Here is a 14,933-nt window from a genome sequence, read left to right as displayed (position 1 = left end):
TCGGGAACCAATGCCGCACCATCGAAAATCCACCAAGCGCTTACACCAGCGCTGTAGCTAGTTATAAAATCCGGCTACAGATGGCGCGCAAACAATAAGCAGAACGCAGAAAGCCTAGGCAGAAAGCGCCATTTCGAAAGCGCCGCCTGGAGCCGAACCATCTAACTAGCTAATTGCCGATCCATTTACGCTTACACCACGACAAAGCCGAGCTTTTAACAAGCCGGGCGAATTTGGACCATCAAGCTTGGTGGGACAAATTCGCTCGGCAATTTGTATCGGCAATGGATTGCCGAACCAATTTGTCGCGGCAATGTGGTGGTGTAAGTGCAATTGGTCCACCAATATTTCGTGGTGTAAGCGCAGCTATTGTCGCCAATACACATCTCACACATTATCGCAATACCCATTCAGCCAAAGGGTTAATGCATTGGCATCGTTCAAACATCAGCGCGCTTCTGTACACGTGCTCGAATTAGATACGACGGTTTTCATTGGCTCATAAGTTGTGTCACATGACCATTCACCCGGCTTGAAAATTTCATGAAATTTGGACCAAAATTAACGAAACAGTGGCGATTTCCATGTTTTTTATCGATTTTTCGACAAGTTACAGATTTCGGAATTCTTCAAGACTAGATAGCCGGGTAGGCATAATATCATATATCATAAATACCCCGGCTGTTTTGCATAACTCATTTCAGTTTCGTACAGAATCGTGCGTTTATTCTGAAATTTCTCAAACTTTGATCTGCTCAAATTCAAAATGGCCGACTTGCAGACGGAGATTGAGATGGGGTGCCAAGTTCATCGTACAACATCGAATTCCCTTGATCGTTATTTAGCAAAACGAGTTACTTCCAGTATTCATTTAAATCTTTACTTTTAAAATATATATCTATTTTATGTTAGTTTGCTGTCTATTCATGCAGAAAATGCATTTGAAAAACAAATGTCTAAAAATAGTTGAGTTTTGAAGTTCGATGGTCGGGTCTATTTTGGTGAAAGGGGTACAGCATGGGTAATAGTACAATAATAAGTCATGATCGTGCTTATGAACAAGCCATGAGTTAGCATATACCATAGTTTATGTTGAAAATATCTTTACAGATGTAATTGATAAATATAGTCTTAAGAATTCGCCAAATATAGAAAAGTTCTTGGTATATTATCCACCTGTTAGCAAAATGAACTCGCCCATTGACCCACATTCCAGTTTGTTGTGGTATTTTTGTACAGGGTGATGCCAAAACAGTGCCTTTTGTTGACTGGTAAACATTCCTTCAGTTACTAAAATGCATTTTTCTTTAATTTCAGCTGGTTGCATAGTGTGTACTGCAGATAACTTCTCGACTGATTGATGCTTTAGTTGATTCGAGAGGCTACATGTATATAGGCCCAGTACGTCGACATCATATATCCGGCAGTGAACAAGATAAGTGGTAGGTTAAGCGATGTTTCCCTTCATCTATGTATTCACAAACAGATGATTGAAATCATTATACTGTATTCCCGTAGGCTTTGTATGCATGTATTCTATTCTAATAAATTACTCTTTATTTCAGGTTCAGCTTCCAAGATGTGTCACCAGAAATGCAACCGACATTATAGACAGGCTTGATTACTACTCTGATTTTGGACTGATGGTAAGTTCCGAGGCTATTTTGATTGCAATTAAATATTATTTGAATCTACATTGAAATAAAAGTGGACATCTGTAGGATACTTCCTTTCTTTCTCTAGATTCAACACTGGTCAGTGTCAGAATTGAATTAGAATAGAAGCTGTGTCTGTTGGAGCCACCCCCAGTTCCCCCCCCCCCCCCCTCCCCATTTAGCCACTGCCATTATGTTTACACTCGCCTTTACAATTCCAGGTATACTCGTCTTCAAAATGGACCTGACTAGGAATGATGATGGTGACTTCCCTCCTCAGAAAAAAGCTCGGTTGGATTCGAAAGTTGGTGCAGGCGGTCATTAGCGATATTTCGGTCGTAAACGCAAGAAGTCCAAGAAATCCACTGACAAATCAGGAAAACGTATATTCAATGTCGGCGACACGTGTTTGTTCAGATTGGACTCAAACGTTTATCTTGGAACCGTTCTTAGTCAAGTTGATGAACATCATTTCCAAATTGAGGACTATACAGGAACAGTGCGCACCTTCATTTGTCTGTCACTTTGATTAAAAGAAAGTTAAAGTTGAAACTTCTATAGCAAGGAATATGAAGATGTGAACTTTGTGTTATTATTTTTTGAATGTATGAGTCTATTGAATGTAAATTAAATGCATATTGTGAATAATTAATAATAATAATATTGTGTACATTGAAATCATGACTTTTAATTTTTGTGTACTGGTACTGCCTTGATATGTTGTCCTCTGTGACTGTTGTCTCATCTCTCAGAATAACAAGACCCCAAGCTGGATGAGACACCTACATCCCCTGCATATAAAATATAGGTTGTGACATAATGTCCTCTGTGACTGTTGTCTCATCTCTCTTAATAACAAGGCCTCAAGCGGGATGAGACAACTACATCCCTTGCCTATGATAATAAAGGTTGTAACATATAATGTCCTCTGTGACTGTTGTCTCATCTCTCGGAATAACAAGGCCTCAAGCTGGATGAGACAACTACATCCCTTGCCTATGATAATAAAGGTTGTGACATGTCCTTGGTGACTGTTGTCTCAACTTCACTCCCGGAATTACAAGACCCATAGCTGGATGAGACACCCATTGTCCTGCCTATGATATCATAGGTTGTGACCTGTCGATTTTTGCAACTAACTGTCTCATCTCTCAGAATAACAAGACCCCAAGCTGGATGAGACACCTACATCCCCTGCATATAAAATATAGGTTGTGACATAATGTCCTCTGTGACTGTTGTCTCATCTCTCTTAATAACAAGGCCTCAAGCGGGATGAGACAACTACATCCCTTGCCTATGATAATAAAGGTTGTAACATATAATGTCCTCTGTGACTGTTGTCTCATCTCTCGGAATAACAAGGCCTCAAGCTGGATGAGACAACTACATCCCTTGCCTATGATAATAAAGGTTGTGACATGTCCTTGGTGACTGTTGTCTCAACTTCACTCCCGGAATTACAAGACCCAAAGCTGGATGAGACACCCGTTGTCCTGCCTATGATATCATAGGTTGTGACCTGTCGATTTTTGCAACTAACTGTCTCATCTTGGTAGGCCTACAATAGGACACATTTGTCCTGCCTATATATACTATAGGTTAAGACCTGTTCTTTGCGACTATTTGTCTCATTTGTGTACAACAGGGCACCAATCTTTCATACCACAACATAAGTAATGGGCATGGCATTTTCAAATGACGACCATTCTTCACAACGAATAACGAAATAGGCCCTTTTAAAACGCCTTTTATTTGTCTTTGCCTGAGTGCAAACCTTATCTAATCACAGCCATACGAAGCTATGTTATATGCAGAATATTAAAATGCTTTTTACAGAAGAATTGGCATCTGGGCTGAAACATAATAGAGGTGCAAACAATCATCAATATTTTTACAGAAAAACTCCATCAAAGTCATCTTTTATACACTACACAGTGCAGGCCCAAGCCTATCCAAGATGGCAGCCGGAATATAATACACAAAGCTTGGTTCAGGTCAAGTTGGTTCTAATAAACGCATGCAATCTTAATTACTACTAACACAATTAAGGGGCATACATGGGTGGATTAAGGCCTTTTATGTAATCCTTAAGCGGTTGGGGTGAGGAACTGGGTTGTTTATTGGGGTAGCAATTAACACCTTCATGCCAGCACCTCCCTAAAAAGCGACGTCTGGTGCCGTCTGATTAAACTTGCGTTTCTATTCTAGCTGAAACAGCTGTGATTTATGACCAGACGCAAAATCCAACATGACTGCCAGGCCGCCATCTTTCTCTTCCACCACTTAACTTCAGAAACAGTTTAGTGACAGGCCTAAAACTTTGGTTTCTACAGAGCAGGGGCATCGATTACGATTCGCTTCGATCGTGTTATGTCTAGCTTTAGCTTGAACTTAGTACACCATAGAGCCAACCTACTTTGGTCGATCCTAACAAATGTCTAACAAGTATACTAGAGAGTGCAGTAAAAATAAATAAGGGTAATAGGGGTGTGGTTTCACCTCCAAACTTCTCACGCTCTTTTCTAGATAGGGAAACAGTTTTATAAAGCACCTGCCCACTTGTGTGATGGGAATCTGTGCGTCCTGTTGATTTCATTCGTGCCGTGGGGCATTGTCAACTTTTGTCTATTTCTGCATTTTATCCAAAGAACCACAGTGAAATCTCCGAGACTTCCATCGTCGACTTCGTAGTCAGAACTCTGCAGCAGCATTTAATTGTAGACTCTGTAGTCAGAACTCAGATACAGCCCTCAATCATAAACTCGGCAGCCAGAACGGTGATCAAGATTCAATCGTAGACTCAGCAGTCGAAACTCTGATACAGCTTTAAATCGTTAACTCAGCATCTGGAACATCGATGGAGCGTCTAAGTGTCGACTCGGCAGTCACAACTCTAATCCTCTAATCGTAGACTCTGTAGTCAGAACTCTAATCAAGGGTTCAATCGATGAACCGATGAACCCAGTCAAAAATCTAATCGAGTGTTGCAATCGTAGACGCTGCAGTCGTGAACGTATGTATCAGACACGAACTAGAACTTTGTAAAGGTCGTTACCCGAACATTTACGTCTGAACTTGCTTGGTATTTACATTGAAAGCTGATGTACCGGTGAATGTTGTTTAGCCTTCAATTTTCAGCATTTTCAATCAATGTATCAGAACTCCATTCAAGGGGGTGTTCTGTTGATGCTGATCACACGTAAGTATCGTTGCATATTCTTGCTTTCAGTGGGTGATGAGATAGACAGCTTATTTTAATTTTCCCCCAGTCAAGGTCATTAGACGGGCGTGATCACGCCGGCGCCCGTAAATGCCCGCAAATTAATCTTACCACCGTGATTTGTAGCACCCGCAAAGAGAGTTTTCGCAGCGATCAATGTAGCGCGCATGAAGTGCTGATTTGTGAGCGCAGTCACGCCAGTGAAAATATCCAGTCAAAGTCACCAACGCGCGTCCATCGAGTGTTGATTTGCCAACGTTTTTGCGCTCGTCGACCATATACAGTATGTCATATCGTGCCCGTCGCGTTTATTTCATGAACTTCATGCTACCTGAGCTTTGTTGCAAGCACCATGATTGGCTTGATGGCCGCATGAACTAACCATTCGGGGAATCCCCAATATACGCAAAGAGGCACATGGTGTACACGTGGACAGCCACTGGTCGAGGATTAGACAATATTGGAAACAATATCTGCAAATAAGGCCATGCTACTATGGAGAAATCTCTGCACATGACCAGAAACAAGTTTATGTGGATCATTCTGCATTGAATTTTAATCTGCCTGAAGCATGGCTCACTATAGCTAGGGGGTCAACGATGTTGATTAATTAAGGGATGAAATATTCAATAATCATTGACCTGGGAAATGGCTTTCTCATTACAACTACGGTCAACTTGCCTGCAGGGCCCCCTATTGGCAGGTTTGGTTATTCAGGTCCCTTATTGGTAAGAATGGTGGCAAATTTGACAGCAGGTATAAAATGGCTGAGGTAAGAACCCATAATCTTTGTGGGAAGATATCTGATCACATTCTTATGCTCAATCAAGCCCCGGGGTTCAACCTTAAGTCTAGTTCTGCTCGGTCAATGTCTTAACATCTAGCTCTGAACGTCTAGCTCTGGCAGGTCCCGGTCATCACAGACCTTAATATCAGGCATGTCAGGGTTCTCTGGTAATAGCTCTACCAGAGCAAAGGAAGAAAACAACTTTGCATTCGACCAGACTTCGTAGTAAAATGCGCAGTGTACACCACGAAATGAAGACTAAGCTGGAGCTGGAGGAGAAAAGATACCAATTGGAGAAACTACAGGTTAGGTCTGATTTAGAAGCTGCTGAAGCAGAACTGGATGCAATTAACAGCTTGACCAATAGTCTTTCTTCAGAGTGGATGAGCTTTCAGAATCCACATCTAAGGATCAAGTTAGGGAATTTTGAGCTGTGCTGCGACTCCACCAGCACGATTGACGTTTACCCCTGATCGTCGCTTTAATGGCAAAACTCCAGTCTTCAAACCCGCAGGGAGCCTCCCGATGGCCTCCCTGGAGCCGGTCCAAGTCTAGACCTGCCAACAACGCCTAGCTCAAACATGACATCCGGAGATGTTGCCAGCTTGATAACTGCATACACGGGACAGTTGAATCTTAGCCAACATCCTACACGAACGAATGCACTACATAAAGTGCTACCTGGAATCCTTCGGTATAGTAATGACTGTACTACATAGCATGTTCATTGGAGCATAGCCATGCTTTAACATGCTATTGAATAAAAGTGACATCATAACACATAACTTATTTGTACCATACTTAAGATGGTTCGTAGAGAGAATGCTGTCACCATCATTTTTATGATGGTTTAACAAGTGGATAGCTGATGTAACATCCCCAACTGTTATCACATGTTGTACGTGACATTTACTCTGCGGATCACAACATGTTTCCGATATATTACGGTTAATATCCAGGAGAAGATTATCCATTTCATTTCTGTCATATGAGACTGAATTATAAAGATTTTCATACTTTTCCGCCAGGTGTGTACATATAGCTTCCTCGCCAACATGTCCGTCTACATTGTTTGGTAATTGGGAAATCGCGTGGGTTGTCTTTTTTATCTCGCGCCAAAAGTTTTTATCATTTCCCGACAGCGTATTGTTTGCCAAACTATCGGCAACAAATCGTTTTTCATTTTTCTTTGCGGTTTTGATTGATAAGTGATACTGCATTCGCGTTCGACGCCGGATAACGGCTATTAAACCATTTCGCGGAGACCCGCTTGATTTCCAAAGGTTATGCCAACAAAGGGCTTGCCTTTTTGGCTCCGCCACATAGTCATTCCAGCCTGGCATGACCTTTTTGTCGGAATGTACTTTATTGGGAATGTACCTTTCACTAGAAGACATACATGCATCTACAATATCCTTGAAGAGGGCATCAATTAAGTCAGTATGGTTACGACAGTCGAAATAATCACATTAAAGGAGGAGGTGCGGAATTGCAATATTGTTAAGACATCAATCTAATGTGTGCCGATATGCGGCAATATCATGTTCATTTACATTTGCCCAGTCTCATTTTCTTTCAAGGGGGGATGTTCTGTCTCAAAAAAACGGTCAGGACTTAACTCCACGGACATCGATATAGGAAAATGATCCGACAAATTATCTCCTTCATGAACTGATGTTTGACGAGTTACCAACGGTAAGAGATTCGCACTTATTAAAAAGTGGTCCAGTGACGATTTCACTCCTGTTATTTTACTCTCATGAGTATACTGAATATCATAACGTGGGAACCGTGTGGCTCTCTCTAAACTTTCGGTAGCAATAAACGGCAATAAGGCCCGACTGTTTTGAGAATCCCTATCAAAGTCAGTGTTAAAGTCGCCACCTATGATCAAATGGTCTGCACCTGTAGAAGCTGCTATCCCAGCTATCTCATCTAATATGCTAAGATATTCAGGTAAATTACCAACTATAAAATCACACAACATATAAGTATCTACGACCAGTAAGGTAGTATCTGGTGAAAGCTTAAAACTTACAGCACATATTCGCTTGCGTTTGAAATTTAAGACAGGAATAGCTTCCAACAATTGATTTCTTCCATATCATAGAACACCCCCCATATGGTCTCCGAACCAAAGGTTTGGAATCATCGACAGCAGAGATACCATGAGTACATACATCTGGAATACGATCCGCTATAAAGTTCAAATTGTCTTTCAAGAGCCAAGCTTCCTGAAGCAACACAATGTCATGATTGTCTAGTAAGTGCGATATGTAGTCTATTTTACAACTCCCAAGTCCCTGAGTATTATTAGTACAAACGCTTAATACCATGATAAATATTATAAACAACACAGAAAGATTATTTGGTACCATTAACATTACTGTATCTGTTTTGGCTACCCCCGACTTCCCGAGAGATATTTTCGGAACTGTCCCTTGGTCTTATGTACTTTCTTACACACACGCCACCAGGCCACAATAGTTCATCGAACATTTTATGATAATCTGTCTTGGTAACACTAACTTGAAATGATTTAAACTTTGCATTTTCGTGAGATCTACACACGACTGATTTTACTTCAATGGAATTTTCCTCGATGAAATTTCTTAAGTCCTCCTCGTTAGTAGCCTTGTCTAGCCGATAAACAAAAACATCACGACAAGGAAAAGGGGCACCTTTCACTTTAGAACTATCGGTAGACTTTCCCATGATAATTTTATGTTTTCGCCGTTCCCGACGTTTATACTAATGTTTTCCAATTTGGAAGTCCTCCGAATCACTTTCACGATCGCAATTGTTATCACTTCCTGCCTCTGAGGCAGAGAACGTTAGGATGTACCAGATTACTACGTGACAGTTTCCCTCGACCGCCACGTGCACTCTCACGCCCTCCACGAACACCCCGGGAACTTTTGAGTCCCTGAGATTGAGCCATACTTGAGTATGTGCGGGTACAAGTAGGACCAATGGATTCACTAATTTCACTCCTGTCATGACACTGCTCACCCTCCGCAACGAGTATTCTTTCATCAACGACTTTGTTCTGGGTTATGGGCCAGATAGACTCGAAAGCAGTCATCTCGACGATTTTAGCATCAGTTCTCTCTTTACTAATGGATTTCTCTTCTAGTGAATGAATGTCATTGGCATTTTTAACAACTGTCTCCTGTATTCTCGACATTTTCGCCTCAAGTTTGCTCAGGCGATCTACCAAAGAGATATTATTGAGTTCCTCTGGCATGGAACGCGGGATTCTGCACAAATCGTAAGCAGATATTACGAAGGATGGAACACAGTCCTCTTTTTCTAACTTAAGAATTGCACTCACAACATCTGATACGTCAGCGTCCTTCTCATTTCTCACGGCAGTGGTTTTCCGACTTATTCTCCTGCCGATTATATCTAAATTAGCATTAGCACAAAGAGTGTTCTTCGCCTCCGTTACTTGTTTCGAATAGAAAAAACCGAGCACAGCCTTTTTGACGTTATCAGGAGTTCCGGACTGTAGCGCCGAAACCATGTTGACAAAAGCGGTTGTTCTATCAGCGATTTAACCGTATGCACAGGTTTGACACTGTCGTGACTTTGCACCTGACTACTCAAATCGTTCTGACATGTCTTATCCTCGACATCACTATCAGCCGGTTCATCATCATTATCCTGGTCAATTCGTACTGATTTCAGATCTGGACTGCCCGATCCATCGTGATCAGGCGTTCTCTGACTGGCTTTGCACTTACTACCAGCCTGCCGTGGCGTATCCATTTTGACACAGAATTCATCCAATGTTTTTGAGGCCATAGCACGATCGCGTCATGCAGAATGGACTTGACACGCGTATATTATTAATCTCGCAATGCTCACTTGAGTTATCACTCAAGCGTGACGAGCAATAGATCGAATGTTCTGCAGTACATGTACAAGTACAAGTACATGTACTCGTATGCACTCAGACCTCTAAATGTACACTTAATGTACTGTCCTTGTTACGGGCTATTTCAAAATGTCTTTTTTGTCATAAGAAGCCCACTGAACTGGAATATAACCTGTTCTAACTTACACAGATACAGTCTGTCTTCTATCTCTTCCTTACAAAAGTTCAAAACATTTCTAATTATTTTCAACGGAGTTGAAATTTGTCGTAGGGGGGAGGAGTGATACCAAAGGGTAACATTACACATATTACTAGTGCAATCATATATACTGAATAATTCAGCAGATTCATGAGTCATGGGCATACTATAATTGGGGTATTGGTAATTATGGAGGTTGCATCAGCTACAGTATTCCAACTCTGGTTGACAGGAATTCACAGGCCTGTTGATAGAACAGTGCACTGGAATATTCCTGCCAACAAGCTCATGGGAATCTGGTAATCGATATTCACCTGTTACATAACCTTGGGATGGGGGGAAATATTTCTCTGATTTCATGATTTAGAATATGTAGTTTATGTATGATTTACAACATCATGAATGGCTTTGGTGCAGGCTCGACTCAGGGAACCTTAGGCTGGGCCTGATTTCTGTATATACTGTGGTTTCACTTTTATAACATAGCGACCTTCACTGATCTGAAGTATAAATTCTCCCAACTTGTAGCGGTAATTCTTTTCATGTATTGCATAGGCCCTCTTATAATGGATAACTGAGGCATTCAGATGACCATGCACGGTATTCATTCATTCTTAAATCATTATGACACCAGCCAAATTGGTTTTAGGTCATTGAAATATGGCAATAGGACACTTTTCCGTCAACGAACATGAACATAGGCCAAGTAGAACTTTATTTTCGTTTGGTTCTGTATTTTATTACATATACTGTACTTCTGAAAAAATTACTTACAAGGTCAAACATTCCTCCGTTTGCTCCCGGAAAAATGAGAAATAAAAACCAATCAATTACTCAAATTCAAATTCATCATCCGTAGCAGGTGGCTGGTCAAAAAACTCTAGATCGTCATCATTTGGCTCTTCTCCCTCTACTTGAACAAAATCATTTAGGCCTACAACTTGTTGTTCACCCGTGAGACCTGCTACAGCAAATGCATGTTCTGCTGAATGAGGGTCTACCTCATCCAAGGCACGGCTTATGATCTGCAAAAAAATTAACAATGAAATCCGTTGGGATACACCATCATCATAAGTGTTTAAGACGTTCCACTGTTTCCAATATTTTCTGACCAGCGTCTTAAACGGCCTCATGACTACTAAATCTAATGGCTGCACCAGGGAAGTGCAGCCTGCTGGGATGTAGTCTAATAGGAGGCCATGGTTAATCACTGGGATACTGAATGCTTCACTTAGGTGTGCACGAAATCTGTCCACAATCAACATTTTGGAACCAATAGCATCCTGTAGATCCCCGACATTTGGAAATAGCACACGATCTTGCCATTCTATTAACACTTCATTGTTCACCCAACCAGTGCGAGAACTGGAAAAAACAGCGTTTTCTGGTAGTTCATTGTTTTCATGCAATGCTCTAATTTGTCGGACAAATCCAGGCTCCCGAAAGGTCACATGCGCTGGAAGTTTTTCCCCATTGCTACCGATTGCTAGGGACACTGAACAGCCAAGCTTGTGGTTGCCCAAAGATGTTTTCACATCGATCTGCCGTGCACCCCTGGCACTGTAAGTGTAGAGAGGGGGAAAGTCTAACTGTACGAATGTCTGATTCATGTTAACCATTTGTTGCACATTGAATTCTCTGACTGAATTTCGCACACGACCAATGAATTCCTGTACACGTTGCGGAGCATCGTCTGGTATCGTCGTCGAGTTCTTTGTCCGTTTTCGATGGGATAAGTCGTTGCGTTTTTTGAAATTGTTAACCCACCCATTTGATACATGGAAATGTGCTCTTTCCGCTCTTGAAGCTTCCATTTGATTTCGTTCATTTTCAGGGAGTTCTGCCCAATAGTAATCGAATTCTTCGATGCCATAATCATGGATATCAGCAAGCGAGACAGGCAATCCTCTTCCTCTCGTGTTCTGAACTTGTCCTAGGACGCGGTTTTCAACTGTCGGCCACAAACCACCATGGCCCTCTCTCACTCTTCTGCGTTGACCCCGGTGTGACAGCGGATATAGTCCCCCTGGAGTCATAGTCCGGTGGCATTGTATTTGACCAATTAAGCAGCATGATCTATTGTACCGCTAACCCTAACCAAAACATTTAGCAATGCGGGCTATTGTTACACGGACTATCAGCCCTAGGACTACTATCCCTTGCACACCGGTTCTGGTCATCCTGCTCAATAATCCATTCCTCATTATTCAACCAAGTGCGGAACGTCTGGTATGGGATATGATTATTTCGTGCATACTCTGCCGCATCAAGAACCCTCCCCTGTTGATATAAACCATGGAAGTCCAGCAGGCGACGGACCTTTTCCGCAATGGAATAACTCTGGCGTGGACGGGGAACACGTTGGTCTGCAAATGCATTTTCTTGATCATTGTTGTCGGGCATACCATTTGCGGCTACATCAGCTTCATCGTCTTCACCTTGATGCATGGCTGTCACCAGGATCAGCAAGGATAAGGCAGCGATTTTCAACATGTTTAGTGTTCTGTGTTAGATGAGTTCTGAGGAACATGTGGTGCCAATGCACCTGCTTTTATCTTGTTTGAATTTTTTGATTATGTAATCATAAAGCCTACATGACAGACGTTTTTTTAGGTTAACGTCACAAGAAGTTCCGCTTCATGCACACGTTGATAAAAACCACCAGTATTACGACTGATTAATGTTGGAATAACTGGACATTTAACATGTTTAAAACAATCAAATAAGGTTATGAGGGGACATCAGCAAAAGTTGAAAAGATGTGGAAATAAACATGTCAGCGGTATGAAACGCATTCCAAAATAGCCTTTGCCTTTGGTAATAAGGTTTCAGAGTAATGAAGAAAGAAGGGTCATGCTGATTGAAATGGATTCACTATGAGGACTATTCAATAATGGGTCAATGTGTACCTCTGCTGGCATTCATTTCATTGCCCTGATGTGATTACACATGTTGTAATGCCTATGAAAACTGATCAGTTGGGAGAATTTATACTTCAGACCAGTCAAGGTCACTATGTTATAAAAGTGAAACCACAGTATATCAGTGAGTTTTCACTGCAAATCAGTCAGTTCTGGCTCACTCAAGGTTGCCTAGCCTATCCACGACTTCGGTCCCGTTTAGTGCCGACTGCCTGAGTCAGAACCCTCACCAAGGTCAGAAGTGCTGCCACTCTGCCTTCTGAATAAACTTTGTACCAGAAAGAAGTCTTCCGCGCTAGTCAATGAGGAAGATGTCAACTCAGCCCCGCGGTTGGGTATTACTTTAGTAAAGGTCAACCCACAAAAAAAGTTTCGTGGTTATCGCTCAAAGCGTTCTCCTTCAAATGAGCGGAAACGAAAAGTTTACAGAGGCCTGACGGCTGACGCCTTATGGCTGACGACCATCAGTAAAACATAATGCCTCCGCAATGGGGGCATAAAAATTAGCAAGATAGAAACTACCCAATTCTTGTTAAGAAAATTATTATGAATTATGTTCTCGCTAATTTCTTACTAATTAATTTCTTACCAATAATAATCTTTGTGAGCGCTTGAAAGATTTTAATTAGTAATTTATTTCTTAGTAATTTTTTTCTTATATTTTCTTACTTAGAAAAAAATTACTAAGATTTTTCTGATTAGATTCTTGTAATTTAAATCTTAGCAATATTTATCTTAATAATTAATTGGTAATATATAACTAATTTAATTAGCAACTTAATTACAATTTTATTAGTAAGATTCAGGTCCTGGGTTGTTACACTCAAAAGGCCAATTTACGCTAGTTGACCTCTGTGACCTTGAGAAGTAGTACAAATCAAAAGGCGTAGGACATTGTGATGTATCCCTGCTTGGAGTACCTACCATAAAATATTATCAATGAAACGGCCAGGGCCATTGTGCTCAGCTGTCAACCTGGTGACCACATTTAGAATAAGATCTGGATCAAAGTGGGTCGTTTAAGTACAGCACGCATGTGGCTACCTCCACGTGACTTATGAGCAACATCAGAACTTTAGTTTTGACAAAAATAGACATAAATGATGTTTTTTAACTTTATCCCTGGTGGCCACATTTGTAATCAAATACGGACTGTAGTTGGTTGTTTTGGTAGAATTTGCCTAGAGGTATCTTTGTAGAAGTTTAGATTTAGGTCACATAGTAAGAAAACCTGCCATGTTTGTTGAAATTCTCAAAGTTGACCTCTGTGACCTTGAAAGTATGTCAAATCAAAAACCCGGGTACAATGTCATGTAACCTTACTTGATTATCCTATGATAAATATTTGGAAATTATCCAGCCATTAGTTCAGGAGAAATAACACTTTTTGTGATTTGAGTTTTGGCAAACTGTTTTTTTCTCAAGCCTTCTCCTTCAAGAGTCAGTCCCCTCCCCGATTTTAAAATAGGCTGATCTGCTGCAAATTCAGCTTGAGTATAGGTTGCGCGAGGTGAGTTCCTTTCGGTTTGAGTGCAACAGTGAACAGTAGATAAAAGTTACAAAATGGATCTTTGGGTAGGTATTTTGGTTGATTCAGCTTTAAGTTAACCCTTTCGCTGCGGGTGATGTGCATAGCGTGTCATACCCATCTAAAATACAAATTTTCCAGCATGAGGTCGCACCCTCTCCAAACACACCAAAGGCACTCGGGATCCTAATAGAATAGGTGGCGACATTTTCGAATAGTTTCGACAGTTCAGTTAGAAGTTAGCTCCACTGTTTATTATTGGTATCGAATGTCAGCACTTGGCGACCCTGCAGAAAAATGGCTGCCGCAGCAAAAGCGTTAAGGCTAGCTCAATTGCAGTCCTTACCATGATGTGTCTGTATCAACTGATGTCGGGGCTCCATAATCTCACGTTGCATCTGCTGCTGCAGTAACATCTGATTCTCAAATTTCTTCAGAATCTGCTTGCTGCTACTAATCTCCTGCTGCAGCCTCTTCTCCACTTCACGTTGGACACACTCCGCCATCATCTTCCCTGATTTGACAGCATCATGTGTTTCCTCACCTTCATGATGCATCAGTAGGGATTCTGGTTCTGGCTTCCCATTTCGGTTGAACATCTCCTTCACAAGAACATCTTGTTCTGAAAGCATATTGTAGTTATGAACAGAGATCTCCCAACCATATGTAACTGCCAACGGATGAAGAGTTAAGTTCCATCAGATTTATATTTAAGATAGTTGGTTTTGTAATTTACACTT

General features: G+C 41.3%; 1 protein-coding gene across 5 annotated transcripts in view; it reads right to left on the bottom strand.

Moving 5' to 3' along the window:
- The window catches only part of LOC135493846 (centriole and centriolar satellite protein OFD1-like), a 462,799-nt gene that overhangs the window by 176,890 nt on the left and 270,976 nt on the right, over nucleotides 1–14,933 (bottom strand). For all 5 annotated transcript variants that reach the window (XM_064781463.1, XM_064781462.1, XM_064781465.1 and 2 more), the window contains exon 14: nucleotides 14,540–14,815. In XM_064781463.1, the coding sequence (XP_064637533.1) occupies nucleotides 14,540–14,815 (276 nt within the window). The remainder of the gene's footprint in view (nucleotides 1–14,539; nucleotides 14,816–14,933) is intronic.

This window comes from Lineus longissimus, chromosome 9, assembly GCF_910592395.1.
Source record: "Lineus longissimus chromosome 9, tnLinLong1.2, whole genome shotgun sequence".
Lineage (NCBI taxonomy): Eukaryota > Metazoa > Nemertea > Pilidiophora > Heteronemertea > Lineidae > Lineus > Lineus longissimus.
This window is presented reverse-complemented; position numbering and strand designations above follow the sequence as displayed.